This window comes from Pteronotus mesoamericanus, unplaced genomic scaffold (assembly GCF_021234165.1).
Source record: "Pteronotus mesoamericanus isolate MK-2021 breed Mesoamerican mustached bat unplaced genomic scaffold, CSHL_Meso_final contig_90, whole genome shotgun sequence".
In the NCBI taxonomy this organism is placed as follows: domain Eukaryota; kingdom Metazoa; phylum Chordata; class Mammalia; order Chiroptera; family Mormoopidae; genus Pteronotus; species Pteronotus mesoamericanus.
The window spans coordinates 44,468,714-44,495,618 of NW_026555277.1; the positions used below are offsets into that span (position 1 = coordinate 44,468,714).

Genomic DNA, 26,905 nt, shown 5'->3' on the forward strand with positions numbered 1-26,905 from the left:
TTAAGTCCAATGGACCTACTGTGTCTTTTTCTGAAGATTTCCAGTCTCTCTCATAAACAGAAGCTCCCGAAAAACTGCATTCCAAAAACTTCCAAACACTCTCAGCATCCCTGCAGAATGTGCAGCCTACACACTCTCCCAAGTCTCACCCTGCTATTCATTCATTTATTCACTCACTCATTCATTCAATAAATATTTCCTTAGTGCTCACTATGTGCCAGAGACTGTTCTAGTTCCTTGGGATACATTAGTACAAAGAGACAACAACAACAACAAATCCCTGCCCCTATAACAAAGGAAAACAGACAATAATAATAAATATAATACATTTAGAAGTATATGGTGTGTTAAAAGCCAAATATTTCTATTAAAAAGTAGAGTCAGAATAAGTAGGGACAAGATTGTTCAGGTAGGATGCACGGAGGCAGTTGCCATTTTAAATAAGTGGTCAGGATAGGCCTCTTTGGGAACATGAGATGTGATCAAACACTTCAAAGAGGTTAGGGAACCAACTAAGCTGAAATACGGGCACTGTGCATTCCAGGAAGAGGAAGCAGACAGTGTAAGGGCCCTCCATGGCAGTACGCCTGGCTTGTCGGAGAAAGAGAACAGAGATAAGTGGGCTAGAGCGTGGAGAGCAAGGGAAGGATTAGTAGGAAGTGCATTCCGAGAAGGGCCTCAGGCTAGACCGTGGAGGACTGTGGAAGCCATCGCAAGCACTCTGCATTTCACACAGATAAACAGAATTCTTTCCAAGTGTTCTGAGGAATCTTGTGACCGGATGTCAGCTGGGTCCACCTTGCCCACACACCTCTCTACAGTCCAACCTGGAAGGCTCGCTCACGAAGGGCTTTATAAAAACAACACATAGATTAATTTAGAATGCCTTAGCCACTGCTATGCAGTGAATTATAAACTATTTACTAAACAGTTCATTTAAACATAATTATTTATGCAACAAGCTATAAATAATTTACAGATTAGGGTATTAGCTTCCAGCCCCTCCTCACTAAGGCACTGGTGAAGCCCCAGCCAGTTGTGACTGAAGAAAATGTTGCTTCTCTGATCTTGTTCAAATCTTCCATTGTTTTCATGACCTTGCTTCTGATCCACTTCTGAATCCCACGCTGAGCTGCTTCAGCACAGGCCTTTCTGTACATCGCGGCTTTTGTGTAAGGAGCAGACAATTCTCCGTCTCTGACTCCAACTCCACACCACAAGCGTGGCGCCTTCACAGGGAATGGTGTTGGACAGCTCACAGCAGTCCTGTCTCTAATTTGCAGCTGTCCCATCTGGACAACGCCAGAGCCAGGAAGGAGGCTTTGTCTCCTTCACTGAATTCTGCAAAATGCATCCTGCACCCACCTATTACCCGGGGGTCGCCCTCTTTCCCTCTGTGGCCCTGTGTTCTATGCCATCTTCTGCACTGACCCTCTGCTCCAAACTATAGCACTGGAAAGAGCTTTCAGACGGTTGCCCAGAAATCCCCCATCTAGCATGGTGAGCAAGTTGATCCTACATTTCAGATATCGCCAAGAATGCTGGGAAAGGGGCAACAGAGCCTACCATACACCTCAGAGCTAACAACTGGGAGTAATTTGTGAAGGGGCGTGGATAACGTCACCTTGTCCCATCCATTTATCCAGGCTGTGGCCTTCCCCCGATCGATAGAAGTATTTGAAGGTAGGGAAGAGGTTTGACCACTCTAAAAAATTCAGTCAAAAAAATCTAGCCTATTTCCAAGAATGCTATAAAGAAAACTTTATTGAGTACTTTCTGTGTGCTGGGCACATATCAAGTGTTTCCATGTATAATATTTATCTTGTGTTCACAGCAAGACTATTTCTCATCCCCATTTTACAGAGGAGGGAAAACTGAGGCTCAGGGAGTTGCCTACCACTAGTCAAGGGCAGAACCCAGATTTCAGTCCAGGTCTGCCTGACTCCAAAGCCCTCGCCGCCTCCCCAGCCTGTCCAGCACCCTGATAGAGCAGGTTGTTGTTTGCTTCAGAAAGCCAAGGAACATGAATTTGGCTCCAGGTAACTGTTTCCAGTCCAATGAGCCAGTGCGTACATTTGACAACTGCCTCCTCGCGATGACTCAGAGCTCATCATCTTAACTGGCACTTTGTAGATGCCCTCAGAGAGAGCGGGGGCACTGTTAACATTTCCTGGCCTTTATTAACTCAGGAACGACTCATTTTAAACCTCTAAAGAGGACGCACGTCAGCATATGCTTCTCCAGTACACGTGTGACAGCCAGCATGATGACACTAACAGCAAGGACACCTGATGAGAGAAGTACCATCTGTGTCCTCCTCCCACTTCTACCCCTTATTGTCTGGGTGTTCTTGAACATGCTACTTGCCCTCTCAGAGCCTCAGTCCCTGACCCGCCTTCTTGCTCATTTCCAACCACTGTCCCGGCCACACTCCCAGCCCCTCTGCTGCGACTTCCAGCCACCCACACTTTGCACATACTGATCCCTCTCTCCCGTCTCCTCTTCACTTTGGTGGTGCCTGTGCATCCTTGAATCTCAGCCTAAGTGTGTCTTTGGAAGGAGGTTTCTCTGACTCGTGGATGAGCTTATGTCCCGTGTTTCCCACCTGTCTGCAACACCCTGTCTTTCCCCCACCAAGACACCAGTCCCAAATGTCCAACTCTTCAACTAATATCTGCTTTACCCACTAAACTATAAGCACAGGAGGCTTGTGTCTGCCATGTCCTCCCTACACACCACCCCTGGCAGTGTACCCGAAACACTGAAGACGCTCAGTGTATATTTATAAAAATGAATTAAGTATCAGATGGAAATGACAATAATCTACTGTTGTGCTATCTGTCTCATTGGGTTGTTGTGAGGGTCAAGGGAGATAAAAATCCATAATCATTATTGCTAACATTTATCGAGACTGGGCCCTGCGCCAACTGTCATGCAGCCGGCTTCACATGTATCACCTCATTTAGTTTTCACAGCGACCCTGGGAGAAGGGTCCTTGTATTATCTTACTTTTGCAGATGAGGAAACTGAAGCTTGGAGAGCACCCAGCTTGTAAGTGGCAAAGTTTGGCTGTGAACCCAGCCCATCAGGCTCTGGACCCCATGTTCTTACTGCTATTCCAAATTGCTTTATAAAAGACTGTGCTCTGTCCAAATGGCATGTCAGTACTGCCAGGTAACACTATAAATACATTTTCACGTGCACTAACTCAGCCTCGGCTTGCCCTTGACCTTCGTGGCTAAACATGGGAAATGCAGGGGAGAACACAGAAGTCACCACTAGAGGGTTGCCAAGAGCCAGTCCGCCCAGTCTGCAGGGCTGCACAGACTCCCTGGCCAGCCTCCAGGCTCCACCACTTGGACCCCTCTCCCCCAGCACACCTTCGCTCTATCTCCAAGCCTCTGGCTCTGACCAAGGGTTCTCTATCTCCAGTTGTGGGCAGACTCCAGGGACAAAAGGTCCCTCTGCTGGGCTGCGCTGGCTGGGCTGCCCTCCCGCCAGGCCCCCAGATACAGAGGCCGGAAGAACTTGCACGTCCCACCATGTCCAACAGACAGTGCATGCCGGGGCCAGGCCTGGAGCCCCGATGCCCCCATGTCTTCTGTGCACTTGCTTACCAGCCAGTCCCAGAGCTAGAGGACAAAGCTGACCAGGAGAAAATCCCCTAGCTCAGTAAAGACCCCAATCTAGCAAAAAGGCACCAGGAATCCAAACCGGGGATGATTGTAACAGTTGGTAATATGTTGAGTCTCAGCAATGACCCAGGCAGTGTTCTAAGCCCTCTCTCTCTGTTATCTCCTGCAGTCCTCCCCACCACCCTGTGAGAAAGACTGTTGTTACTCCCATTTACAGACCGGGAAACTTCTGTTGGGAGAGGTCATATGGTGACTAGGTGCTAGAGCCACTATTCAAACTCAGTGTCTAGAGTCCAGGGTCTCTGCTCTTATCAGCCGAATACCACACTGCCATCAGTCTAGGATCGCAGGAGACAGGGGGCCTGACTTCGCCTGGGAATATGTACACAAAGGAAATGACATCTGCCCTGGTTCTTAGAGGAGGGGAGTTGGCTGGGATGCAAGGGCAAAAGGCTTTGTAAAGAAACGTGAAGAAGCCTTGAGGTATAAAAATAGTAACATGACAAGAAGTTTCACTGGACTCGAGCAAACATCAGAGGCCTCTGAAGAAGTGGCCAGAAAGGAGCCAAAAAGAGACAGGGGCCAGCTGATCAAAGAGCTTGACAGGATTAGGAATTTGAATCTAATCCTGAGGACAGTTTGGAGCCACTGAAAACATCTTAAAGCAGGGCAATGACATAACTGTGCAGAGAGTTAGTAGAAAATGAACCAGAGCAGGGTTAGAGAGCATGATGGGAGGTGACGGTTATAAAACGAAGAGAGGACAGAAACCGGAACCAGGGCAGTGGCGTGCGGTAGGAGGAAGTGGGTGACCTGGGAGGGAGATGAGAAAATGTGAGGGTGAAGCAGAAAAAAGGGCAAGGCTGACTCTTGGGTTTCTCGTCTGAGTGATGCACTGCCCTGGCAGAGAGAGGAAACCCATCCAGGGAGGAGCTGGGGTTTTATTTTTGCTCGGTTTCAGGGTGAGGCACGTAACAAGTGGGATATACAAGGCCACAGCAGGAGGGGCCTGATCCTATGGAGAGGTCCATCAAAGAGGCCCCAAACTTTTCCAGGGAGGGGGCCAGGCCTGGAGAACCCCGCAAGGCCCCACCACTAGCCAGTCCACTCCCAGACTCGGTCACCGTGCCGCCACATAATGAGCTGCTCTTCTCAATTTTGGAGTCTAGGGACTGCGGCTCATTAAGGTTTGGCCTGTGTTAGCGCTGAGCATCCCATAATTGCAGAGCTCGCCTGACTCTCTGTCATTAACTTTCTGGTCCTCTGGGTTCCACCTCTCCTATTGGATTTGCTGATTAACCCTAATATACCAAGTCTGCTTAAACCAGGCAGCTCTAGCTAGGCAGTGGGGGCTGCTTGCTGTCCCTGCACCTCACAATTCCCAGTGGTTCAATTGTCCTCAGCCACGAACTTCAAGCTGCCATCTCAGTGTGCATGAAATCTTTCCTTTACAAGTAGAGACGACTGCTCTGATTACTCACACAGAGGAAGGAAATTGAAAATTGAGGTCAAAACAGATGGACTGGCAATGAATTGCATTCCCTTCATGGAGCCGGTAGGGTCTCCAGCCAAGGAGCCGGAGGGGCCAGGGGCCAGGACTGGGGTTGGATTTCCTCCGTCTCCACAGTGAACTAGAATCTGAGCTTGATGCTGTAAACATTGCCCCCACGCCGGGGAGCAGGGAGGGCATCCCAGACAGTGAGCAGGCCTCACGGGAGCCCTGCCCGGATCTCAGCAGATGCCTGCTCACCGACTCACCCCACTCCTTCCTCTCTGATGGCAGCTTTCCTGGAACATCTGAAAGGAGGTGACCGAGCCACAAAATCTGGGCTCTCTGGATTCTGGCAGATTTTAAACACAAAGCCAGATGTAACCACAATCATCTCCGCATACCAGGGTCCTGGTTGGATGGAATTTTTTTTTAAGCTGGAATTACCCAGGGTGGAGTTGGTGTAGGAGAAAGGAGTAGCATAGTATCAGACCAAGAAATTGCAGTATGAAACAATGGACTCCCTAAAATATTTCTAAAGTCAGAGGGAGTTAGCTACCTATACGGCAAGCAGGGAAAATTGTCAACAATAGAGCACCTCTGTGTACCAAGCACTCTGTGTACAGAAGTGCAAACTCCCTTATAGCAGTTTGATGGTTGGAGATTACCTTCCCATTTTACAAATGTAGAAACTGAGGCATTATATAAGGTGTCCAAAACTTCATTGCTAATAGTGATAATAAAGCTAAAATTCTTGAGTTAAGGGCTTGATTCCATCTTAAATACTCACTTACCATTCAAAACAACTCCGTGAGGCTCAAATATCTGAGATTTAGTAAGTTAAGTGACTTGATCACGGTCACTGAGTGGATAAGTAGAAATGAGAACCTAGGCTGTCTGAGACCAGAGCCTTGTTCTTGACTCTTATACTAGGCTCTTTGTAGTCCTTAGCAATTTAGCTGATATTCAAACCTTCAAATCCACAGCCAGAGCTCTTTCTACTGGGCTGCCCTTATGTGACATATCAATGCCCTTTTACAACCTATGATCAATTAGGCTATGATATATCTAGTCATTTGGTTATACATTGTTTAAAGTCAAAACAGAACTGCTGGCCTTGTGGCCCCATCGTCACAGGTGTCTGATGAGTTGGCACCGGAAGTACTTCTGGAGCAGGGGCGCCACGGAGACCATGCACCCAGGGTGGGAAGCTGCCCTCTCAGGACTCCAGCTGCACAGAACTCTCCCCACCCCTTCACTGGCCTTGCCCTGCCTCTGCTTCTGCCCCTAGACTGCCCCCTTCATCCATCAAAGCACATCCCTGAGGGAAGGTAACAGTGCCTCACCCTTCAGATGCCGAAGAGAACAGTATTTCCCAGCTCTGCAGATGCAGAGCCCCCCAGCTGCTGGTACCAGCTCCGCATCCCCAGCTAATCCTGCTGGCCTGACCTCCAGCGTTCCCCAAATGTTAGGGGCCAATCATTTATGGAAATCTATGCCTGCACTCTTGTTCATTCCTTTTAATCTTTTTCACTAAGAAGGGACTTCAATAGTTCCCTCAAAACCTAGTGCTTGGATGTCTCTGTCTTACTCTATTCTACCTGCTGTGGGGAATTCTCTGTAAAGGAACACTTTACTATGCTAAGAACTCTTGGCAATGGTCCCCCAAAATTACTAGGCACCCCAGTGTGCCAGGTACTGGGCTAAGTTGCTGGGATTATAGAGCAGAGATGAGAACACGCTCTCCAAGAGGACAGGACCTTCAACTGCACAGTGGCATAGTCCCTCCACCTGGCACAGCACCTGGTACATCATGGGCACCTGATAAACATTTACCAAATGAATAAATAAATGACTGCAAATAAACAACTATGGCTCACTGAGTTTCACATGGCATTTGGAGGTAAGCATAAAGAATTTTGGAAGCGCAGTGAAGTGAGGCTTAGCCCAAGCTAGACTCTCTGAGAAAGCTCCCCAGGCCAGCAGCACTGGAAGGGTGCCTGCCAGTTCTCCAGCAGAAGCAGAGGGTTACAGAGAGAAGCAGCAGCCTGGGCAAAGGAGTGAAGGCATCGGACCACATGCTGAGAAAATGGCAAGTTGCTAAGTATAGTCAGAGGGGTGAAGGTGAAGTCGAAAACAAGGGCTTCAAATCATGATGCAGGGGGAGTACTAGGATTTATGGATTTAGCTGTGTTGTGTCCCATCAAAGTAAGGCTCCCTACCCCTCTCCCCTGCCCCCATAGAACCCTTCTCCTGAATATAACAGGAGCCTTCATAAAACCTGAACAGGGCACAGCCTCAGAAGCTGGAAGGGGCTCCCAAGCTGGTATTTCCATCCCAGCTACAAGGCAAACAGTAGACCTCGGCGCACTTCATAGGAAGGAATGAGAAGACCTTGTTCTGGTCAATGGAATTTCATTCCCAACCCTAAGGTGCTAAAGTGGGATATTTTTGTCCAGAAAAGGGAACAGACTCTCCAAAACAGATTCCTAGAAGGGTAGAGCTGGGGGTCCCTGGGGAAATTTTCCCTACGTCCTCATCCTCACATGAAGAAACTAAAGTTCAGAGAGGGGGAAAAATTGCCCTACGACACACAGCAGGTTAGTGAAAGGCAGTGCTGGGAAAAAAGAAAGAAGGAAAAAGGAAGGATGGAAGGGAGGAGGGAGTGAGGGAAGGAGGGAGGGGAGATGAGCCTTCAGCTCCTAGTCCATGCTCCCCACTGCACTCTATTTTCCTGCAAGAGATTAAATGAAAAAAGAAAAAACTGCAGAATTTTTTCCAATGAATTTAAAACCAAAGACTAAAAATATTTCCAAATTACCATTCTTTAGAAGAAAAAGAAGTCTCTCCAGCTCTCTGACTCCATCAACCAATTAAACATTTGGCTTTCACTCAGAAAGAGTATTTAAATTAATGAAGATAAAGCTCTAGCTTACTTTTTCCCTCTAAGCAGCAGTTTTCTTTCTACAAAAAAAAAAAAAAATGAGAATAGCTTGCCAGAAACAGGTGTATTTTGGAGAAAGAAGAAAATCCAAGCTACTTAATTTCTCAGTCACCTGAGACTCCTCATCCATTTGTCATTCATTCATCAAACACATGTTAAATACTTACTCATTCAATAACCACTTATTGAGCTCCTACTGTGTACATTCTAATCATAAGAGCACAAATAGGAATCAGAAATGAATTCAGCCCTTGGGACTCTTATAATTGAGTAAGAAAGATTATATTTACATAAATCATTATTGTACTACCCAGGGCCTAGCCCAAAGTAAGCTCTTAGTTCAAAGTAAGTCTCATTCAAATGAATGAGTGAATGAATGAAATGGTGTCTATTATAGATCATTGCTAATGAGAACTACACTGCGGCTTGGACACAGGTTCCAGCACTTACTAGAGGCTGGATGGGAAAATGAGCTTAAAAAGAAGCACAGCCCAGGGCAGGCAGACACCAGCACGTGCAGGAGACAGCCTGAAGAGCATTTTGACAGCTCCATTCCCTTCTCTGGGCTTCATTTTTCCCATCTTACCATGAAGGGATGACACAGATGAGCTCTGAGGGATCATCCAGCAACAACATTCCATGCTTCTATGATCCCAGTTCCTAGCACTGTATGGGGATTTAAATCTAACCTCTCTTCTTAAAAATAATTGTTGAATCATTGTCCCTCTGCCTTCACAAGGTCAGGCCCTTTGTTTCTGTGGATTTCTCTTGGGAAATGTTGAGAAGGGAGGGAATTTGATTCTAACTTTGATTGGCCTTCCTTTTGGTTTAAACAACAGAAAAATATCCAATTATCCCATTGACAATTACAGTCTGCACTTTGCACCGCAGGCAGAGAAGTCAGCCCAGGAGCAGAAAACCAGCCACAGACCAGGGGCACACACATGCAAGCCATTATCCACTTGGAGACAGGCTGGCCTGCAACGGCCCCCACTGGCCCAGGAAGGCTGCTGGCTCCTCGCCAGCAGGCCCAGGGTGACCCAGGGGGCAGCCGGCCACTATCTGCAGCCACACCCAACCCCAGCCCATCTCAGACCCCAGGCTGAACAGAAGCCATGAAACATAGTGACTCACTCACAGTGAGAGAACCTGAATGAAACACCCGGGTTGTACACTTGTTACTGATCCAGGCCTGATCAGGTCAAGAGAGAAATTGGTGCGTTCCGTGAGGGAATGGCCCATGCCCTTTCAGTTACCAATATAAGCACCATACAAGGCACATGATTTGCACTTAATACATATTTGTAGAAACATTTTGTTGAAAGCTAATGAATAAACAAGTGAACAATTTGTTTGTGTAATGCCAAGAATATTGTGGAGAAGACAGGCTGGATAGAGTGCAGGCCAGCACTCAGGCACAACCTTCTGGGAACATGTGGCCAGCTCTGCTCCTTACCAGCTCTGTCCTTGACAGGTCCCTTGACCTTCACCACTCTCAGTTTCCTCATGGATGAATGTTGTATGTGCCACTCAGATTCCCCTTTAAGGGAGGACTTGCCTCCAGCTGCGGGGAGTATCAGTAGCAAACAGCCTCCAGCGATCAGGCCCTCCTGGTAGTGTCTCAAGGCCACCTCACCTGAGGTCACACCCTGCCTAGAGCTGCCCACTACAATGACAGGTCAAAGTGAGATATGAAGGCCCTGGCCACTTTGGCCAATGAGCAATAACTCTGATTCCATAGCTCCCCACAAGGTCAACTGAGGTCGTCATTCAGCCTGCATTGCGGCTCACCTTCTCCCTCTGCCTGGTCCTGCTTCCCGCCTCTTTCTTCCACAGGTGTTAATCCCTAAGGCACTTCCTAATAACCATCCTGAGCTCTAAACTCCATCTCCAAGGCTGCTTCTCAGAGAAGCCAACCTGTGACCCCACATTTGCAAAATAGAGGTAATAATACGTACGCATAAGGGCCATGCTGAGGACTAAATTAGTTGCTGTGTGAAAGCACCTAGCTCATACAGCAAGTGCACCCAACTTTGTTATGGAGGTTATGGAAGGCCAGACCTTTAATCAGGATCCCCATCTTCACTGAGCCAAAACACAGAGAGAAAATGTCAAGGTGTCCCACCATGATCTGTGGTTAAAAGCAGTAGAGGAAGGAGAAAGGAAGGGAGGGAGGAAGGGATGGAAATGAGGGAAGGAAGGAAGGAAATGAGGGAAGGAAGAGGAAAGAAAGGAAGAGAGGAAGGGCATGCCTGAACACAGCCCTGTGTACCTCAGACTGACCTCGAGCCCACCCAGGGGAACCTATCCATAGAGGCAGTTAATGAAAGCACTGCACTATCAGGATCCCTGCAGAAAATGAGAGCCATGAGTAATGATAGAGGGAGTATGCAGATAGGTGCCAACAGGCTGACCACCATGGCTGACCACCAAGGCTAGATTCCAGCAGCACCACCCCAATGCCCAGAGGCCAGACAAGGAAACAAAGATCAGCTAGGGACATAGCAGCCATAGTGTCCTGCTCTCCAGAGAGCTGATCTCCTGCCATCTTCACTCCCACCAACAAATCCTTTAATATACAGGGAGGTATTTGGACCTCAGCTTGCAAGTGTTCCTACTACTGAGGGATGGAAGGATGGCTGGTCACTGTCACTGGTGAAGTGTGAGTTGTGCACTGCCAAACGCCCTGGGCCCTAGAGAGACTGTCCCTTCTGCATCCCAGAACTTACACTTTTTAAAGCAATGATCACTGCCATCCTGTTATAGAAGATAAAACCGGGGCTTAGATGGCTTAAGGGCCAGCCAAAGGCACAGGGCTGATAGGAAGTATAACTGGGATTCAAGCCCAAGTCCAATTCCAAAGCCTTATAAACTTTCACCACATAGGCCCACATTCAAGTTTCCAAGAGTAGGGTTTTGTACTTTGGCTTGCTTATTTTATTACTACTTCTAAATATGAGAGCTTCCCAGGAGATTCAGATGCAAGTCAGAGTTGCAAACCCTGTTGCATCCCCTCCTGAGACCTACGCCAGTTTAGCATGGGATCCTAACTCCTAGCCTGGGGTGCTGTTGCTCTCTGTCCTCTACTCTCATCCAGGAGACTGCACCTAGAAGAGCCCTTTTGAAGCTATTTACTCATAAGGGTCTCAAAAGCCAAAAGCTTAACCCACATGCTTCACCCAGTCTGCTGGACGATCCAACGCAACTTGACAGCATTTATTTATTTTGTACATTGAGTTGAACAATGGCACTACAGAGTGAAATTGAGTTTCGGTGGAACACAACAGAAAGAAGTCAATTATCTAGCATTAATTATTTATCTGGGGACAATAACCATGGTGTTATTCCCCATGAGAGAGGCCTCCGCAGCTTGGAACAAGAGGAAAGAAGAGGAGGCTGCTATTGTCTACCCATAATGCAGCCTCAGAGTAGCTAAATCAACCCCTCTGACATCCTGTAAATACACATAAGTCTTCTCTGTGAAGGTGGCCCATGCACATACCCCCAGAACACTCACAATTGGTGTAGGTTAGGGGACACAGGGACTATATTCTGCCAATGTTCTGGGAAAACCTGCCAATGCCAGGCTTTGAATATGTTGAATGAAATATCACTTTTTCTTTGCATTCCACCCTGTAAGGATGAAGATGCTCTAAACAAACATTTTTTTCAGGTTGCAAAGTTTGTGGCCAGCCATAAACCTTGGAGTCATGTTAGTCCAGGGTTTTTCTGTCAAAGTAGTTGCTGTACAATATCAGTTAGAAACCCTATCCAGCTGCCAAAGGAATAGAGTATCTCCCTCCCCTTATCTGTGGGGGGTACATTCCAAGACCCCCAGTGGATGTCTGAAACCATGAATAATAACACCAAACCCTAGGCATACAGTTTTTTCCTATACACACACACCCATGATAGTTTAACTCATAAATTAAGCACGGTAAGTGATTAACAGCAATAAAAGAGAAGTATAACAATATAATAAAGTAAAAGTTACATGAATGTGGAACTCAAAATATCTTCTTGCATTGTCCCCACCCTTCTTTTGGTGATGTGAGATGATAAAATGTTTATGCGATGGGGTGAATGAATGGCGTAGGCATTGGCATAGCACGAGGCTAATAGCGATCATCTAATGAAACATTAACAAGCATTTCACAGCTTCTTTTTAGCATATTGAAATTGCCAGCGTCACTACTCTTGCGCCTTGGGACTATCATTAAATAAAATAAAAGTTTCTCGAACACGAGCACCACAACAGTCAATCTGATGATAACTGAGACAGCTACCAAGTGACTAAGAGGCAGGTAGCGTCTGCAGCGGGAGATGCTGAACAAAGGATGACTCATGTCCCAGGCGAGACAGAGGAAGACAGCACAAGATTTCATCATGATACTCAGAGCAGTACACAATTTAAAACTTATGAATTGTTTATTTCTGGAATTTTCCATTTAATATTTTCAGACCTCGGATGACCACCGGTAAATGAAATCTAATTTCTACATCATTTTTGTGTGATTTAATTTCCTTTTATCCTTATAACTTCTGAGGAGGTTGGAAGCGGGAGAGAGAGAGATCAGTGGTTCCCAGCAGCTTGAAACGGTGCCAGGACCTGATGTACCTTGGACTCCCATGTTCTACTCTGGGGACCTAGTCTTCATCTGAAGAGGTTAACATTGACGGGGCAGTTCCTATGTGCAGACAGGTGCTTTATATACATTATCTTAAATCCTCGTAACAACCCAATGATGTAAGTAAAAAAGTCTCCATTTCATAGCTGAAGAAACTGAAGCCCAAGGTTACAGCTAATAAGTAACAGAACCAAGAATCAAGTTGAGGCCAGTCCCAACTCCTAACCACTGTCCTTAACTGCCCTGTGACGACAGCTTCTCCACACCCAGCCCAAGCTCTGCTCTGACCATCCCAGGACCCCGGAGGCTCTGTGCACATGTTACAAAGTACCACTGTCAGAGCTGCTACTGGCCATCTGGCTACATAGGTGTGGACCTACTGCCTGGTTGGGACTGGAGCTGGGGAGACTAGCACTCCACTTCATCTAGATGAGTTCCACTTTCATCTGGTTTAAAACATGAGGCTGCTGAGAGTTGTCTGTGAGTTCTTATTTTCTCAGTGAGTTCACTTGCTAAAAGGGGTCACAAGAGGAATTCCTGGAAGAATTCCCCAATATCACCTACAAGAAGAGCCACACAGTGTCCCCGACACACAGCAGGCACTCAGTAAACACAAGCTCCCCCTATGTAGCTCTCTCTGCCTGGCAGACACTTGACCCATATGAACTCATTTAATCTGCACATCAGCCCTATGAAGCAGGTACTATTATACATGAGGGAACCAAGGAGCTGGTGGGGTTGGAAAACTTGCACAAGGCCACACAGCTAGTGAGAAGAAAAGTCTGGCTTTAAAGCCAGGCATTCATGTGTTCAAGCTGATGACGCTCGTCTCCTGAAAGGCCAGCAGCCATTCCAAGCCCAGTTCCCATCTCTCAGAACCCACATGCATTCCGACAGGTCTTCATCTCAGGATCTCTGACCTCTATCTTAGACACACTGCGTGGAAATATATCTGGGCCCCGATGGCATCCCTTATTCTCAGCCTCAGCTACACAGGAAATTCTTGACTACATTTCTAGCAGTGTTCTCAGTCCTTAGTAACATGCATGAGCTGTATTTTGTAGACTCGAACCTCTTTATAATGATGATTTTGAGGAAGCAGACTGACACCTTTGTAGAAGTTAACCCAGTTGTTAGCAAATATTTAATAATTTTCTCTGATTTCAAAAGCAACACACATTTTTTTAAAGTACTCAAAAATGAAACACAATATAAAATGAAAATAATAATAAGCTGCAATCCCCTGTGATTCAGGTGGGAGGTTAGAATTTGAGTAAAGATAGGATGTCAGTGACACATGCAATATGTAAAGCAAAACAAACAATGACTTAACAACCTTGCAAGGACTACATGGATTCTATTGCCCCATGAAAATGTCTCAGAAGAAGGAAGGAAGGAAGGGAGGGAAGGAGGGAGGGAGGGAGGAAGGGACGACTAAGGCAGAAGCCCTGAGCCCTCTGGTTGCAAAGTTCCTTTGTGACCAAACCTGCATTAGTGTGACCAACCTTCCCAGTTTGCCCAGGATAGAGAAGTTTCCAAGCACACAGACTTCCATTGGCAAAAATCAGGTCAGTCCTGGATAAATCAGGACAGTTGGTCACCAGAGACTTGCTGTTCTGGTCCTTGGATCTTTGGTTCTGGTTCTGGCTTCTAGGACCAGCCTGGTCTCCCACCCTTCAGCTGTGTGAAGGCACCTCTGGGCCCCCCGTGTCTCCTTTTCCCACCCTCATCATCTAGGTTTTACCTGTTCAGTGTATTCCTCCCTCATCCGCCCACCCCTGGTCCCCCTACTGCCCAACTTGAGGTAACAAGTATTTCCCAAAGATGAGCTCTGAGCTCAGTTTTCTCCCTGGTGCACTGGGGGAAAGAGGAGACACCTAAGGGTAGGCTGACCTTTCCAAGCGGCTCAGAGAGGCCCTTCACTAACCCCGAGGGCCCCCAGTGACTCCAGTCTCCTGGGCTAGGTGGGATCACCAAGCCTCCTCTTGGGTCTCCCGTCTTAGCAGCACACCTCCCTCAATTCTTTACTTCATTGTCTGCCTGGATCTTAGACTGCAGCTCCTTGGAAAACAGGACGTGCCTGACTCCTCCATGTCCCAGGCTCCAGTTCCATGCGTATTTGCTGACTGAACCTGGCATCCACAACACCTTGTTCTAAGCTTCCTCTCCAGAACAATGAATGGAGAGAATGGGCTACCTGACTCCTGGGATCCGGGTCTGTCCCTGAGAGACAGCTGTGGGACTTACCGCTGACCCGGGAGGGGGATGGAGTCCACATGGCGCCCTCCAGGCAGCGCCATCATGTTGATCCCGATCTGCAGCAGAGCCTGCCCGCAGCGGTCGGGGCCCTGGAAAGAGAGGGCAGGGCGGGGGCGGGGTCAGTGAGGCCCCTGAGTGAGGAGGCGCAATTGCTTTCCCTCCCAGGTTCTGGCCAGGGCAGCTGTGGAAGAAAAGCACCCTAGCCCCTCCTCTGCCTTTTGAACCAGTGTACACTCTGCTGTCTTCACATAAGTAATGCAAGACCCAGATTTGAACTTGGTTCTAAGTCCCTAGCCCACTGTGAACTCCTACTATCTTTTATCTCCCATTGTCAAGTATTTGCCTGACGCATTGCGCTTTGTACCAAATAGTGGAACACAGGAACCAGCAAACATAGCATGGGAAAAACTTATACTTAAGTCTATGGTTTATCTGAAATTCACATTTATCTGAACATCCTATATTATTTGCTAAACCTGGCAACTCTACATGCCAATTCCTTAACTGTATACCATCTCAGCATTGGGTTATTCACTTTGATTATGCTTGGAAAATGTGACTTTGTAATTGGGCTTAGTGGTTGCTTCCCCAAATCCATTCCACTTCTGATGACGTAATTTTACCCAAACTGCCAGGAATAGGCATGTGATTCAATTCAGACCCATGAGCCAATACAGGGTGCTTCTAGGAAAAATTTTCTCCTAACTGCAGGCCACAAGGTGAGACTGTCTTTCTCTCACTGAACCCGAATAAAAAAGAATGTCATTTCATTCCTGCTAGAGACCATCTTGCAATCAAGAGAGGACCTAGCTGGAGAAGAAGGTTCTGGGTCCTTGATCACTGAACCACTGAATCAACTGATCCTGGAGTTAGGCCTACCCATAAGCTTCCTGTAACATACGGTAATGAAGTTCTTGTTGTTTAAGTGAGGATTTGGGTTCTCTACAGATAAAAGCAGGCTAAATGATAAATGATAAAGGTGAACCAGGTTCCACAGGCTCTAGGCCCAGCACCAAACATCTCCTTGGTTTGCCTGTGCTTCGCGGGTTGGATCAAGACAATAGTGTTCTTCTTCCTCCATAAAACAAGCTGCCCACCAACTTGTCTCCTCCTGACTGCCTTGTCCCCTTCCCATTTCTTCCTTTCTGCCAACTCCTTTTCCAAGCCAATAAAGAAACTCTCCCTGAGGAAAATAGAGATTCTCTCACTGTTGCCTGGGTAATGTATTAAAAGAGAGAGTTTACTGTCAGCTGACATGCCCTGAGTTTGAGGACAACAGACTCTAAGATGTTCAGAGAAAACACAAGTAGGAACTTGTGGAAAGATTCAGTGGAGGTGGGCGAGAGAAGCCCAGAAGAATCAAACTCTTACTCTATGATTACAAGTGACCCTTATGAAAAAGAACGGAGGAGGACTTTAATTAAGAGTGATGTGGCTGGATATAAAGTACCCCTTATGAGGCTTGGAATAAAAAAATTAATGCATCAATCTAAAAAGTATGGGAAGGCAGGAGCCCAGAATAAAATAGGGCTTTAGATAGTTCCACAGACTCACTGCCACTATGGACCCCACTAGACTGTGAGTTCCTTAAGAGCAAGAACCACTTGTGGTCCCGACACAGAGCCAAGAGCTGGACACTTAGCAAGCACTCCATGTGCCTGTCGAAGGAATGAATGGAATGATTTTTTAATACCTTTATACTGAGCCTTAATTCTTCATCTATAACTGAGACTATTTTATGAAACTTTGTAACAATGACGTGAGATAAGGAATAGAGATGAGAGCTCAGTAAATAAAAGCTGTTATTATTATTATGTCCTGAGAGTCTGCTGTGTGCTGGGCCCCGTGATCAGATAGCGGTGATGCAGAAAATGAGATAAAGCTATGAAGCACCTAGCACAATGACAGTGTGCGTCACTGGGACCGGCATTGTTATTTCTATCATTATCATCATTACTGAGAAAAATATATTTCGGGAACCCAGTGAGTCACTAGTTTGAAAAGTATGACACAAAAGAAAAAAGCTAGAAATAACAAAATGAGGTCTCTGTTCCTTTTTGATATGTCTGACTAAGAACCAAAAAAGGTAATTCTAACTTCTCCAAGTGAAAGTTATGCTGTCTCCATGATGAAGATGGTGGTAAAATAAGGTCTGCCTGTTCATGCGCTATGAGCACATCATAACTTTCACTTGGAGAAGCTGGTATTACTTTGGTTCTTTAGTCAGACATATCAAAAGGGAACAGATAAAAACGGTTAAAGAGGGAATTGAGCCGTAAAGCAGGTGAGGAGACAGAGACAATAAGGAAGTTTAAGGTCCCTTCAAGTGTGACCCCATCAGGATTCTGTGACAAGGTGAAGCACACCCTAGAATATTGAGGGAACCTCTGGATCTGATCAAGTCATATCTGAGGGATCCAGAGGGAGAGCTCTCAAGAGTAGAAGCCCAGATGCAAGCAGATGTTCTGAATGTCTAAGAAGCTGATTCCAGGAACACAAAATTCTAGGTTTATAGAGACGCCTGCTTCAGGCATGCAGCCCCCAGGGAAGCCGCCACGGCCCCCTGCTCTTGCCACCGCCCGCCCCCGGCCCACTGTCCTGAGCCAAGCTCATTCTGTTGAGCAGGGACTCAGAGTAGAACCCCTCCAAAGCTACCCAGCCTGTCAGGGAGCCAAGAATGGATTCAAGGTATCCCCTTTGCCCCATAGTCTGCCCTCACTGGTCTTGCAAAATAAACTTGAATTTGGGAGTCTGGCGGATCTGGATTCAAATCCTGACACTGTGACTCATTAGTACATGGCCATGGGAAAACCATCAACCCTCATGAAGGTATTTTCTTCTATTATACCTGCCTCCCAGGAGCTTCATGAGAATTAAATGAGATCACTCACAAAAGTCTCTAATAGATAATATTGTATTATACTATATTGTATCATAACATGTGTTTGGCACACAGTAGCCTCAAAGAGGGAGTGTCCTTCCTCATGGAAGTAGGAGTTGGGACATATCTCAGGACGCAGATGTTACCTTGTCCGTGAAAGAGGTGAGGACATACGTAGGAGTGAGCGGGAGAAAACAAACAGACAAAACAAAACTCTTATCACCTTTCCTCCACCCCAAGGACCTCTCTAATTCACTAGAAATCCCACCCTGGGACTGACAGCCTTGGTTCTACAGGGCTCTTACCTATGCTTCCTTCACCTGGAGGGGCTAGTTTACAAAAAAAGACTCGAAGCCTTAAGGCTCTCTGATTTAATTCAATGCCTGCTGGGACAACAGCTCATTTGGACAGCTCATTTCTTTCCTGCATCCCATTAGAGGCAGCCCTTGCTCACCTCCATTTGGCTAACAAGCCAGCCTGGGCTCTGGAGGAAAGGGAGGCTATTTACAGTAAATTATTCAATTAAAACTAGGAGCAAGGGCAGCTTCTGCCATTGTCTACTGGCCCAATCCAAGTACAGCTCAAGGCAGGGCTAGGATTGTTTAATCTGCAGAATCCATTAAGGCTGTCAACAGGGGCAGGACAGTAAATATTGTGGAAAGTAGTTAAGCTGCAGTTTGGTGCTAGGTAGGAGGAGGTGGACAGGGTTGGGAGGGGCGGGGGGTCAAAGAGGAATGAGACCTCAAGATTCCTCTTTGAGACAGTCAAGTCCCTCATTATATGACCCCTTCCTCCCACAGAATTTATAACAATTGCAATTAAGCAATTCAATGTTAGCTTATCATCTCTCTCCATTGAGGGTCCCTGGGTCAGGGACTAGCGGTCTTCCCTGCTCACTGCTGTATCCCCAGTTTCCCCTTCCTGACACAGGGCCTCCCACAATCATAACAATCAGATCAATAAAACGCTTGCTGACTGATTGGGTAGGTTCTCATTGAAGGAATCTCAGCTTCCTTACCAGTACCAGGAGATGAAGGTACCTAACTCACACGTTATGAGTACTCAGGGAGACAATTGTGGGAGAGCCTCTTGCAATTACACATGCTGCCAGAAAGGGCTCTGCCTCCTAATATCCATTGAGACAAAGCCCCCGTCCCTCCTGAGCTCTTGTAGTCCACACTGTCTGGTCATACCCAGCTGGGCAGCTTCCCTCCTCACCCCTAGCTCTGTGCTCATCATGTTCTCCAGACAGACAGACAGACAGGACAACAGACAGTCCCAAAGCCTCATGAAAACTGCAGCCACAGGTAAACAAGAGGATGCTAAGGGGGTGGTCCAGAAGGCTTCCAAACAGTACTAGGTTGAGACTGGAAGGTGGTGAGAAGAGGTCTGGGAAAGTTTCTCAGGACATGACCCCAAAGCTGACACTGGAAAGAATAAAGGAAGGAGAAGGGGCTGGAAGGAAGAGAACACGGGCAGAGGGAAGAGCACGTGAAAGGCACAGGAATGTGAGCATGGAAGTGTCTCTAGTAGGCCTGAACACACGGGGCTGGTGGTGGAGTTTAGAGGGAACTATCCCAGTGGCATGGGAATGTAGAAAAAGGAGTGGTCATTTTCAGTTGGGGTAGTAAGAGAGATTTGTTAGAGGAGGTGACGCTTTGGCCTTAAATGCAAGGTAGGATTTTGCCTGGTGAAAATGAGACAAGGACATTGGGGGCCAGGAGAGCAGTGTGAGCCAAGGCTAGGAAACCCATAAAATATAGTAGGTATTCAGGGACACAGATATCTCTTTGGGGCTGGAGAGAAGGTGCCTCTGTCACCCTGCATATGAAAGAAATTGGTTCTTTGGACTCTATGGGGGTGGTAGGGAGCCACTGAAGGTGTTTGAGAAGGGCAGTGAAATGTTCAGTGGGGAATTTCAGCTCCCATGGTGACCAGTGGCATGGAGGGACTCCAGGGAGTGAGACCAGCAGCAGGGGTTTATTTAAGACAAAGGCACAGGCTCCTAGGCGGACAACAAAAGCCTGGGACAGGAGAGGTGGGGATATGGAGGAGAACGAAGGGCTGCAATGAGCTTTGAGAGATAACGACAATAAGCCTTCCTCCCCACCCCAACTCTGGGCCACTGTTTGACCTGTAGGAGGGGGGAAACAGTCCTCAGAGATATTTCAGTATTGCCAGGAGTGGTGGCCAGCACCCTGCAGCAATCAGATACTTAAAGAACCCTCATTCCCAGGGGAGGTGCAAGCTGCCACCCAGCTCTGCTGAATGGACTGAACCTCATGAAATATAGAGAGCCTTGGCTCCCTGGAGAAAGCCCCAATGGCCCCTCACAGCTGCCAGGCAACAGAGCCCCACACGTAGGCAGAGCAGACCTCAGAGAGCCAGGCCTTGTCCCCTAAGGCAACTGAATAGTCTGGCTGGACAGTGCAGCAGGACTGTGCATCAGGTCAAGAGTCCCGCCCAGACTTCAGCCCGACTCAGGTTCAAGAAGAACTTTAAAGAACTGATAAATGATAAAATGGAAGTAGCAGTTCCATCCTCGTGGCACACTGTGCGAATCAGTGAGGTGACACATGTGAAGTACCTGGCACACACGAGTGCTCGATAGAAAGATTGGGTTGATTTCTCTTCTGGTGAGGACGGTGCCTAGCAATAGGGAGGCAGCCAGGAGGAGGCCATTCTGAACTATGTCCAGCTAGTCAACTGCTTTTTACTCTCAACTTTTTAATAATCCCTTTTTACTTTCTAACTTTTCCTGATGTGAATGTTAGCCAACTGCCTGAATCTTGATTTTCAAAAGTGAGAGCCCTCTCTCACTGGGCCCAGGTCCCAGGGTGCTAAAATTAACAATAAGTATACTTTAAGCTAATGACTTACTGGTTGTGGCTGCCACGAATAGACATAATTCTCAGATAAGAGCCATTAGAGAAAATTGAATAGCTCCAACGTGGTAAAAATTTGGATATATCCGGTTTCATAAATCACAATCAGAGGTCACACTGGGCGAGCTATTTCGCTCTCTGAGTCATGATGGGGACCCAGGTTGAGGGGGTCTACATACCCTTGGGAAAATGAACACAGGAGAGAGAACTATACAATGTTTTGCAGTTTCACAAATATAATTTTCTCTTATTTCTAAAGCCATGAGCAGATGATAGTGCTATAACAACAACCACAATAATCCAACTTTCTTCTCCGATTTTATTTCCTTCTCCAACCCTCCAAATTGCAGTTTGCTCAATAACATTTGGGAAGTCACATGATGAGATCATGAAAATCCAAAGTTCAGGACTGAGATTCCAATCCCAGTTCTCTCTCTTTCTAGGTTTCTCTTACCTTTATTTAGTCTCCTAATCTATGAAATGGGGACAGGACCTATTCTCAGGGTTGTTGTTAGAACCAGTAAGAACATGTGTCCTGCATGATACTTACAAAAGAGCAAGTAAAATAATAATAAAATAAACTACTTTGACCCAGGAAGCTAGTTCATGGTACTACACAGGAAATCTCCTACCCAGACCTCAGACCCAAAAAGTTGCTTCCCACTAGGTGATTAAAAAGCAAAATGTATTAAATATATTGGGAAGAAGAAAGCTTCCCACAGAGGACATTTGATAAAAGCCTAGTACATAAAGACAATGCTTTGAATAATTACAAACAACAACACTAAAACATTTTCTGTGATTGCAGTATTGGGCGGGAAGAAGTAATTAACATCCTACTCATATGCTCTGTGAACTAAGTAGTGTGCAGCATTCAACAGAAAATCCAGAGAGAACTAGAACATTGACTCAGCCACAACAACAAAGGGTTCTTACCAGTTCATTAATAAAAGGAACCAAAGACAGAGAACCAGAACTCACTCTAGAGTAACTATATAAAGAGAATAACCTATGATGTAAGCACAATGCAACCGGTCTCAACAAGTCCTACTTCCATCATCATAACAAACTCAGATAAAGAATTCTTTATGTTGGAGCACGGTGTCAGGTATGTGAAGCACGTGGTCCACATATAACCATTTGAATTAATCCATTGGGGCACAGAATGGATCAAACATGAAAAACAGCTCTTTCACAGGGTGTTAACTTATCAAGACTCATTTATATCTAATATGCCACATGTCACCCTGGTATCCAACACAAAGTAAGAGCTCAATAAATGTTTATCATTCCCCAGCAGACTCTTGCACAGTTCTCCAAAAATACCTTGCTCTCCCATCATTCTAAGCATGGATCTTTGCACCCCAGCACATCCAGGCTGAAATCTCCTCCATTCTCTTTTTCTATCTCCAGGTAATACCTTTGTTTCAGGATTCACCTCTAATCTTGCCTCATTTAGGAGGCATTCTCCAGCCACCCTAACTTGTAGTAATTTTTCCCTCCAAAAAGTTACCTAGGAATAAATAAAACTGTGAGGTCTTGAACCACTTTAAATTATATTATAAGAGAAAGCATGCTTTCTCTCTCTTCCCCTCTTGGCCTGCTGAATGATACCAGAGCAGCTGGAAAGCCACAATATGGTACGGCCAAAAGATGGAAGAAGATGAGTCCTGAATCGCAGTTTGAAATAGAGCCACCCAACCCACAACAGCCTGTTGAGTACGCAAATAATGAGCATGATGTGCTCAGCCAATAATATTTGGGAGGTTGTTACAGCAACTAATCTTCATTAACCTAATTTATTTATTTATTTATTTATTTGTTTAACTTTTTAGAGAGAGGGATAGGGAGGGAGAGAAACATCAATGTGCAAGAGATACATTGATCGGTTGCCTCTTACATGCCCCCAACTGAGGACCTAGCCTGCAACCCAGGCATATGCCCTGACTGGGAATCGAACCAGCAACCTTTCAGTCTGAAGGCTGGCATTCAGTCCATTGAGACACACCAGCCAGGGCTAACCTGACTAATTTTAAGATTCAAAATAAACACTACGTTTAAGGCTCCCAAATTATGCTAGACAGTGGCCTCTTCATAAGTATCTTTTCTTCCTCAGTCTTGGAGAAGAGGGTGAAATATTGTGTTTGCCTACTTACAATCACTCACTAGACACTGTCCAGTCCACTGGACACTGACTCTATTTCATGCACAATACAGCCAGGGTCCAGAAGTTGATGAGGTGAGGGTGGGATGAAATAAATACCCACAAACATTTGAAGTCCTATCACTTCTGAGACTAAGATTCTGTTTCTCAACTGCTGCCTTCTCTGTTCCTATGCATCCATTCATAATAACAGTTAATTCACTTCAGTCAGGCAGTTCTAAGATGCATTTTTTTCATATTTTAACATCTGAAATTGGGATGTATGTTTCAGTCGATGACATCTTGGCACTGTGTCACAGTTTAATTGGAAGCATATTTTCTTTTTTATGAAGTAACAGGGCAGCTTACAATCTATAGCATCTTAAACTCAATGAAATATGGTATTGGGCACTATGTACCAAGCACTCTTCTAAGTGCTTCATATAAATAAATTCACTTATTTCTCAAAAAATCCAAAATAATTAATACTACTATTACCCCATTGTAAAGACATTAAAATAAAGACACAGAGAAATTCAATAACTTGCTAAGGTACACAGCTAGTAAGCTGAGTGAAGAAAAAGACTATATCCTCTCTTTAAGGCACTTCATACCATGCCACTATTTTTTTAGCACCTGATTATTACTAGATAATTGACTCCTCTTCTTATAAAGAAAGCTCACACACAAATCCTATGTACAGCAATATGGTAGACTATTATTTTAAAATGCTTCTTCATAAGAAGAACTTTAAAAAATTGATAGACGGTCTTAATTTTTTAATGTATCATTAAGCTGGTGAAAATAAAATGTGGAGAGGCCAAAAGGAAAGCAAAAGCAGGAACCAGGGATAACAAATAAGTTTCAACTCTTTTCTTCAGGGAGTTTTTACCCTGAGATCATCTGCTGAAAGTTATATTTCCTAAGCTTCTGTTTCATGTGTATACGGGGCAGGACAGACTAGGGACAGAGCCTAAGGACTAGGAAGAGAATCAGATTGGAGTCCAGAAAGCCAAGAACTCCGTGTAAAAGTAAATGAGAAATAAATCTTCAATATAGAAGGTACAAACAATGGAAGTTGTCTGTCACAACTTGAGTGCTGGGTAAAGGAAAGTAAAATCTATCGTAAGAATTAATGATCACAATATGACCTTCATATAGGTTTGCACCTTTACCATACATTATCTGTGAGAGGGAATAAAAACCCAATTACAGACTTTAGTTTAAAGAAGTAAAAGAGAATCTTGGAAACATATTCAAGGAATAAAGTCTATGAAATATAGCTAAGAAGATCTGAGACAGAACAAAATTAAATTCTATGAATTAAAAATATAATAATTAAAATGAAAAACTCATTGGACAGGCAATCACAGATAAAGAATGGATTGGTATATTAAGAGATAGAACAAAAAAAAATTATCCAAGCAGCCCAGAGAGACAAAGAGAGAGAAAATATGAGAGAACTAAAGCTAATGAATAGAGATGAAAGTAGCCTAACAGGTATTTAATCAGATTTCCAAAGGGACATATGAGACAGAATAGGGGAAAACATAGTACTCAAAGAAATAGTGGCAATTTTTTTTTTCAGAATTTTTAAAAGACAAAACAACTTTTAAATACAGAGTCCAAATGAATCCTGAGCAGGAAAAATAAAAAAGGTATTCACACCTTAGACAACTCACAAGACTAAAGAACACCAAACAGAGAAATTAGATCAACAGGTGACTGTTTAATGGCAATGATGACAGTCAACAGACAATGAGAAAATACTTAATTACAGAAACAATTGTCCTAAAATTCCATACTGAGAGAAGCTTTCTTTCAAGTATAAGGATGAAATAAATGTCTCTTCAAACAAGTAAAAATCCCACACTAAAGGGAATTCTAAAGGATTTCTATCAGGCAGAAAGAATGTAACACCAGATGGAAAGTTTGAGATATAAGAAAGAATGGTGAGCAAAATTACATATAACTATGCGAGTAAATTAAAAAATATCTTAACTGTAAAAAACAACTATAGTGCCCCATTTGTGGGATAAGGAAAAAAGATAAATTCAGAAGGGATGACTAAAGTAAGTTAAAGTGGTCTATTTTTCTTTTATTTTGGGAGGAGGAAAATGAAAATGTAAATTAACACTAGCCTTCTTAGGTTATTATTAAGATTATAATATCCAGGGTAACCAACTAAAAGAGTATACATAAAGAAAGATATAGATATTACCCTTCAAATATGTATGGGCAACGGAAGGGGTAATAAATGAGTAATTAAGAAAAAACAAAAGAGGAAAGAAAAGTGTGTGAAGGAGGGAGTATCACTGTATAATAGTAACAATACTAAGGGGCGATGAACTAATATAGCCACTTGTAAGCAAAGATTGCAACGCATGCAAGAGAGAGAAGAGGAAAAGTGCGCTATAAGAGATATCTGTAAAACAAAAAGACATGAAACTGAACAGCTTAAAGTTATAGATCACAAAAGACATACCATAGAAATATTTATCTAAAGCATTCTGGTGCTAATGAATTCATAAAATACAACACAATCTTTAGGACAGTAAGTATTATAGAGATAAAGAGATTCACTACATAAAAATAAAAAGTTCAGCCCAACAAGAAGATGTAATAATGAAGATGTACCTAAAAACAATAATATACTCTTAATCCATACAAAGTAAAAGCTGATAAAATTTGAAAAAGAAATAAACAAATCCAGAATCACAGATGGATATTCCAACACATTGTCATTAATTAATAGGTCAAGTAGGAAAATTATCGGTAAAAATATAGGAGATATGAATGGTATGATTAAGTCAGATTTAATATTCATGAATACAACGCTGTATTCAACTTATCAGGAATACACATTCTTTACAAGGATTAATGAATCATTTTTTTTAATGACTGGTTTCTAGATCTCAAAGCAAGCTTCAGCAAATTTCAAATGATTGGTTCCCTGCAAACTGCAATTTCTGTCCCACTATAAATACTCCCATAACTTGGATACTTTAAACATAAAAATAATTGGTCAAAGAAGAAATTATAACAGGAATTAGGAAAAACTGAATTATAAAAATACACATAAAGATCTATATAGGATACAGATAAGGAGAATTTAGAGCAAAAATTACAGCCTTAAATTAGAAAATCTAAAAATTAAAAGAATACCTAACTTCTAACAACATAAGAAATTTTAAAAAGAAGAGAAGAATGATTCCAAAGAAAGTAGCAAAGGAAAAAACTAAAACAGGAACAAACATTAAACAAAACACAAGAAAAACACAAAGCAAATATAAACACAAAACAAAATATAAACACAAATGAAATGATCAATAGAGTTAAATTCAGTTTTTGAAAATATAAATAAAAGAAACTTCTAAGATCAGAAAAAAATAAACACAAATCAATTTTAACAATAAAAGGGAGTTTATTATTACAGATGCAGCAAAGATAAAAGAATGTTTGCATAAATAACTATATAAATTCCTGGAAAAATGCAATTTGTCAAAGTTGACTCAAGAAGAAATAACTCTATAACCAGTGAATAAATTAATCAGTAGTTAAAAATCTTTCCATAAGGAAAACACCAGGAACAAAGCAGTTCACAGGTAAATTTCTATCATTCGAAGAAAGATAAACTTACCCAAACTTTTCCAGAGAATAAGAAAAAAGAAAAAAAAAAAACACTTCAATTCATTTTATGAAACTCACATAATTTTGATACTAAAACTAAACAAGAACACAAGAAAGGAAATTTATAAGCCAATCTTATGTATAAACATAGATGAGAACATATTAAAATATTAGTAAACAGAATTCAGCTATGTATGTAACAAATAATACAGCATGGCCAAGTTGGGTTTACCCTAAAAAGACATGGCTATTTTAGATTATAAAACAGATTAATGAAATTTACTATATTAATAGGCTGAAGAATAAAACATTTATGGTCATTTCAAGAGATAAAGAAAAATAATTTTATGAAATCCAACAGTCATTCACAACAAAACCTTTTAGTGAACTAGGAATATGAGACCTTCCTTA

The 26,905-nt window shown here is 44.0% G+C and overlaps 1 protein-coding gene across 1 annotated transcript in view; it reads right to left on the reverse strand.

Annotated features, from left to right (window-relative positions):
- Positions 1-26,905, reverse strand: part of INSC (INSC spindle orientation adaptor protein) — a 113,339-nt gene that overhangs the window by 69,499 nt on the left and 16,935 nt on the right. The window contains exon 2 of the mRNA XM_054586275.1: positions 14,944-15,044. Coding sequence (XP_054442250.1) covers positions 14,944-15,044 — 101 coding nt within the window. The remainder of the gene's footprint in view (positions 1-14,943; positions 15,045-26,905) is intronic.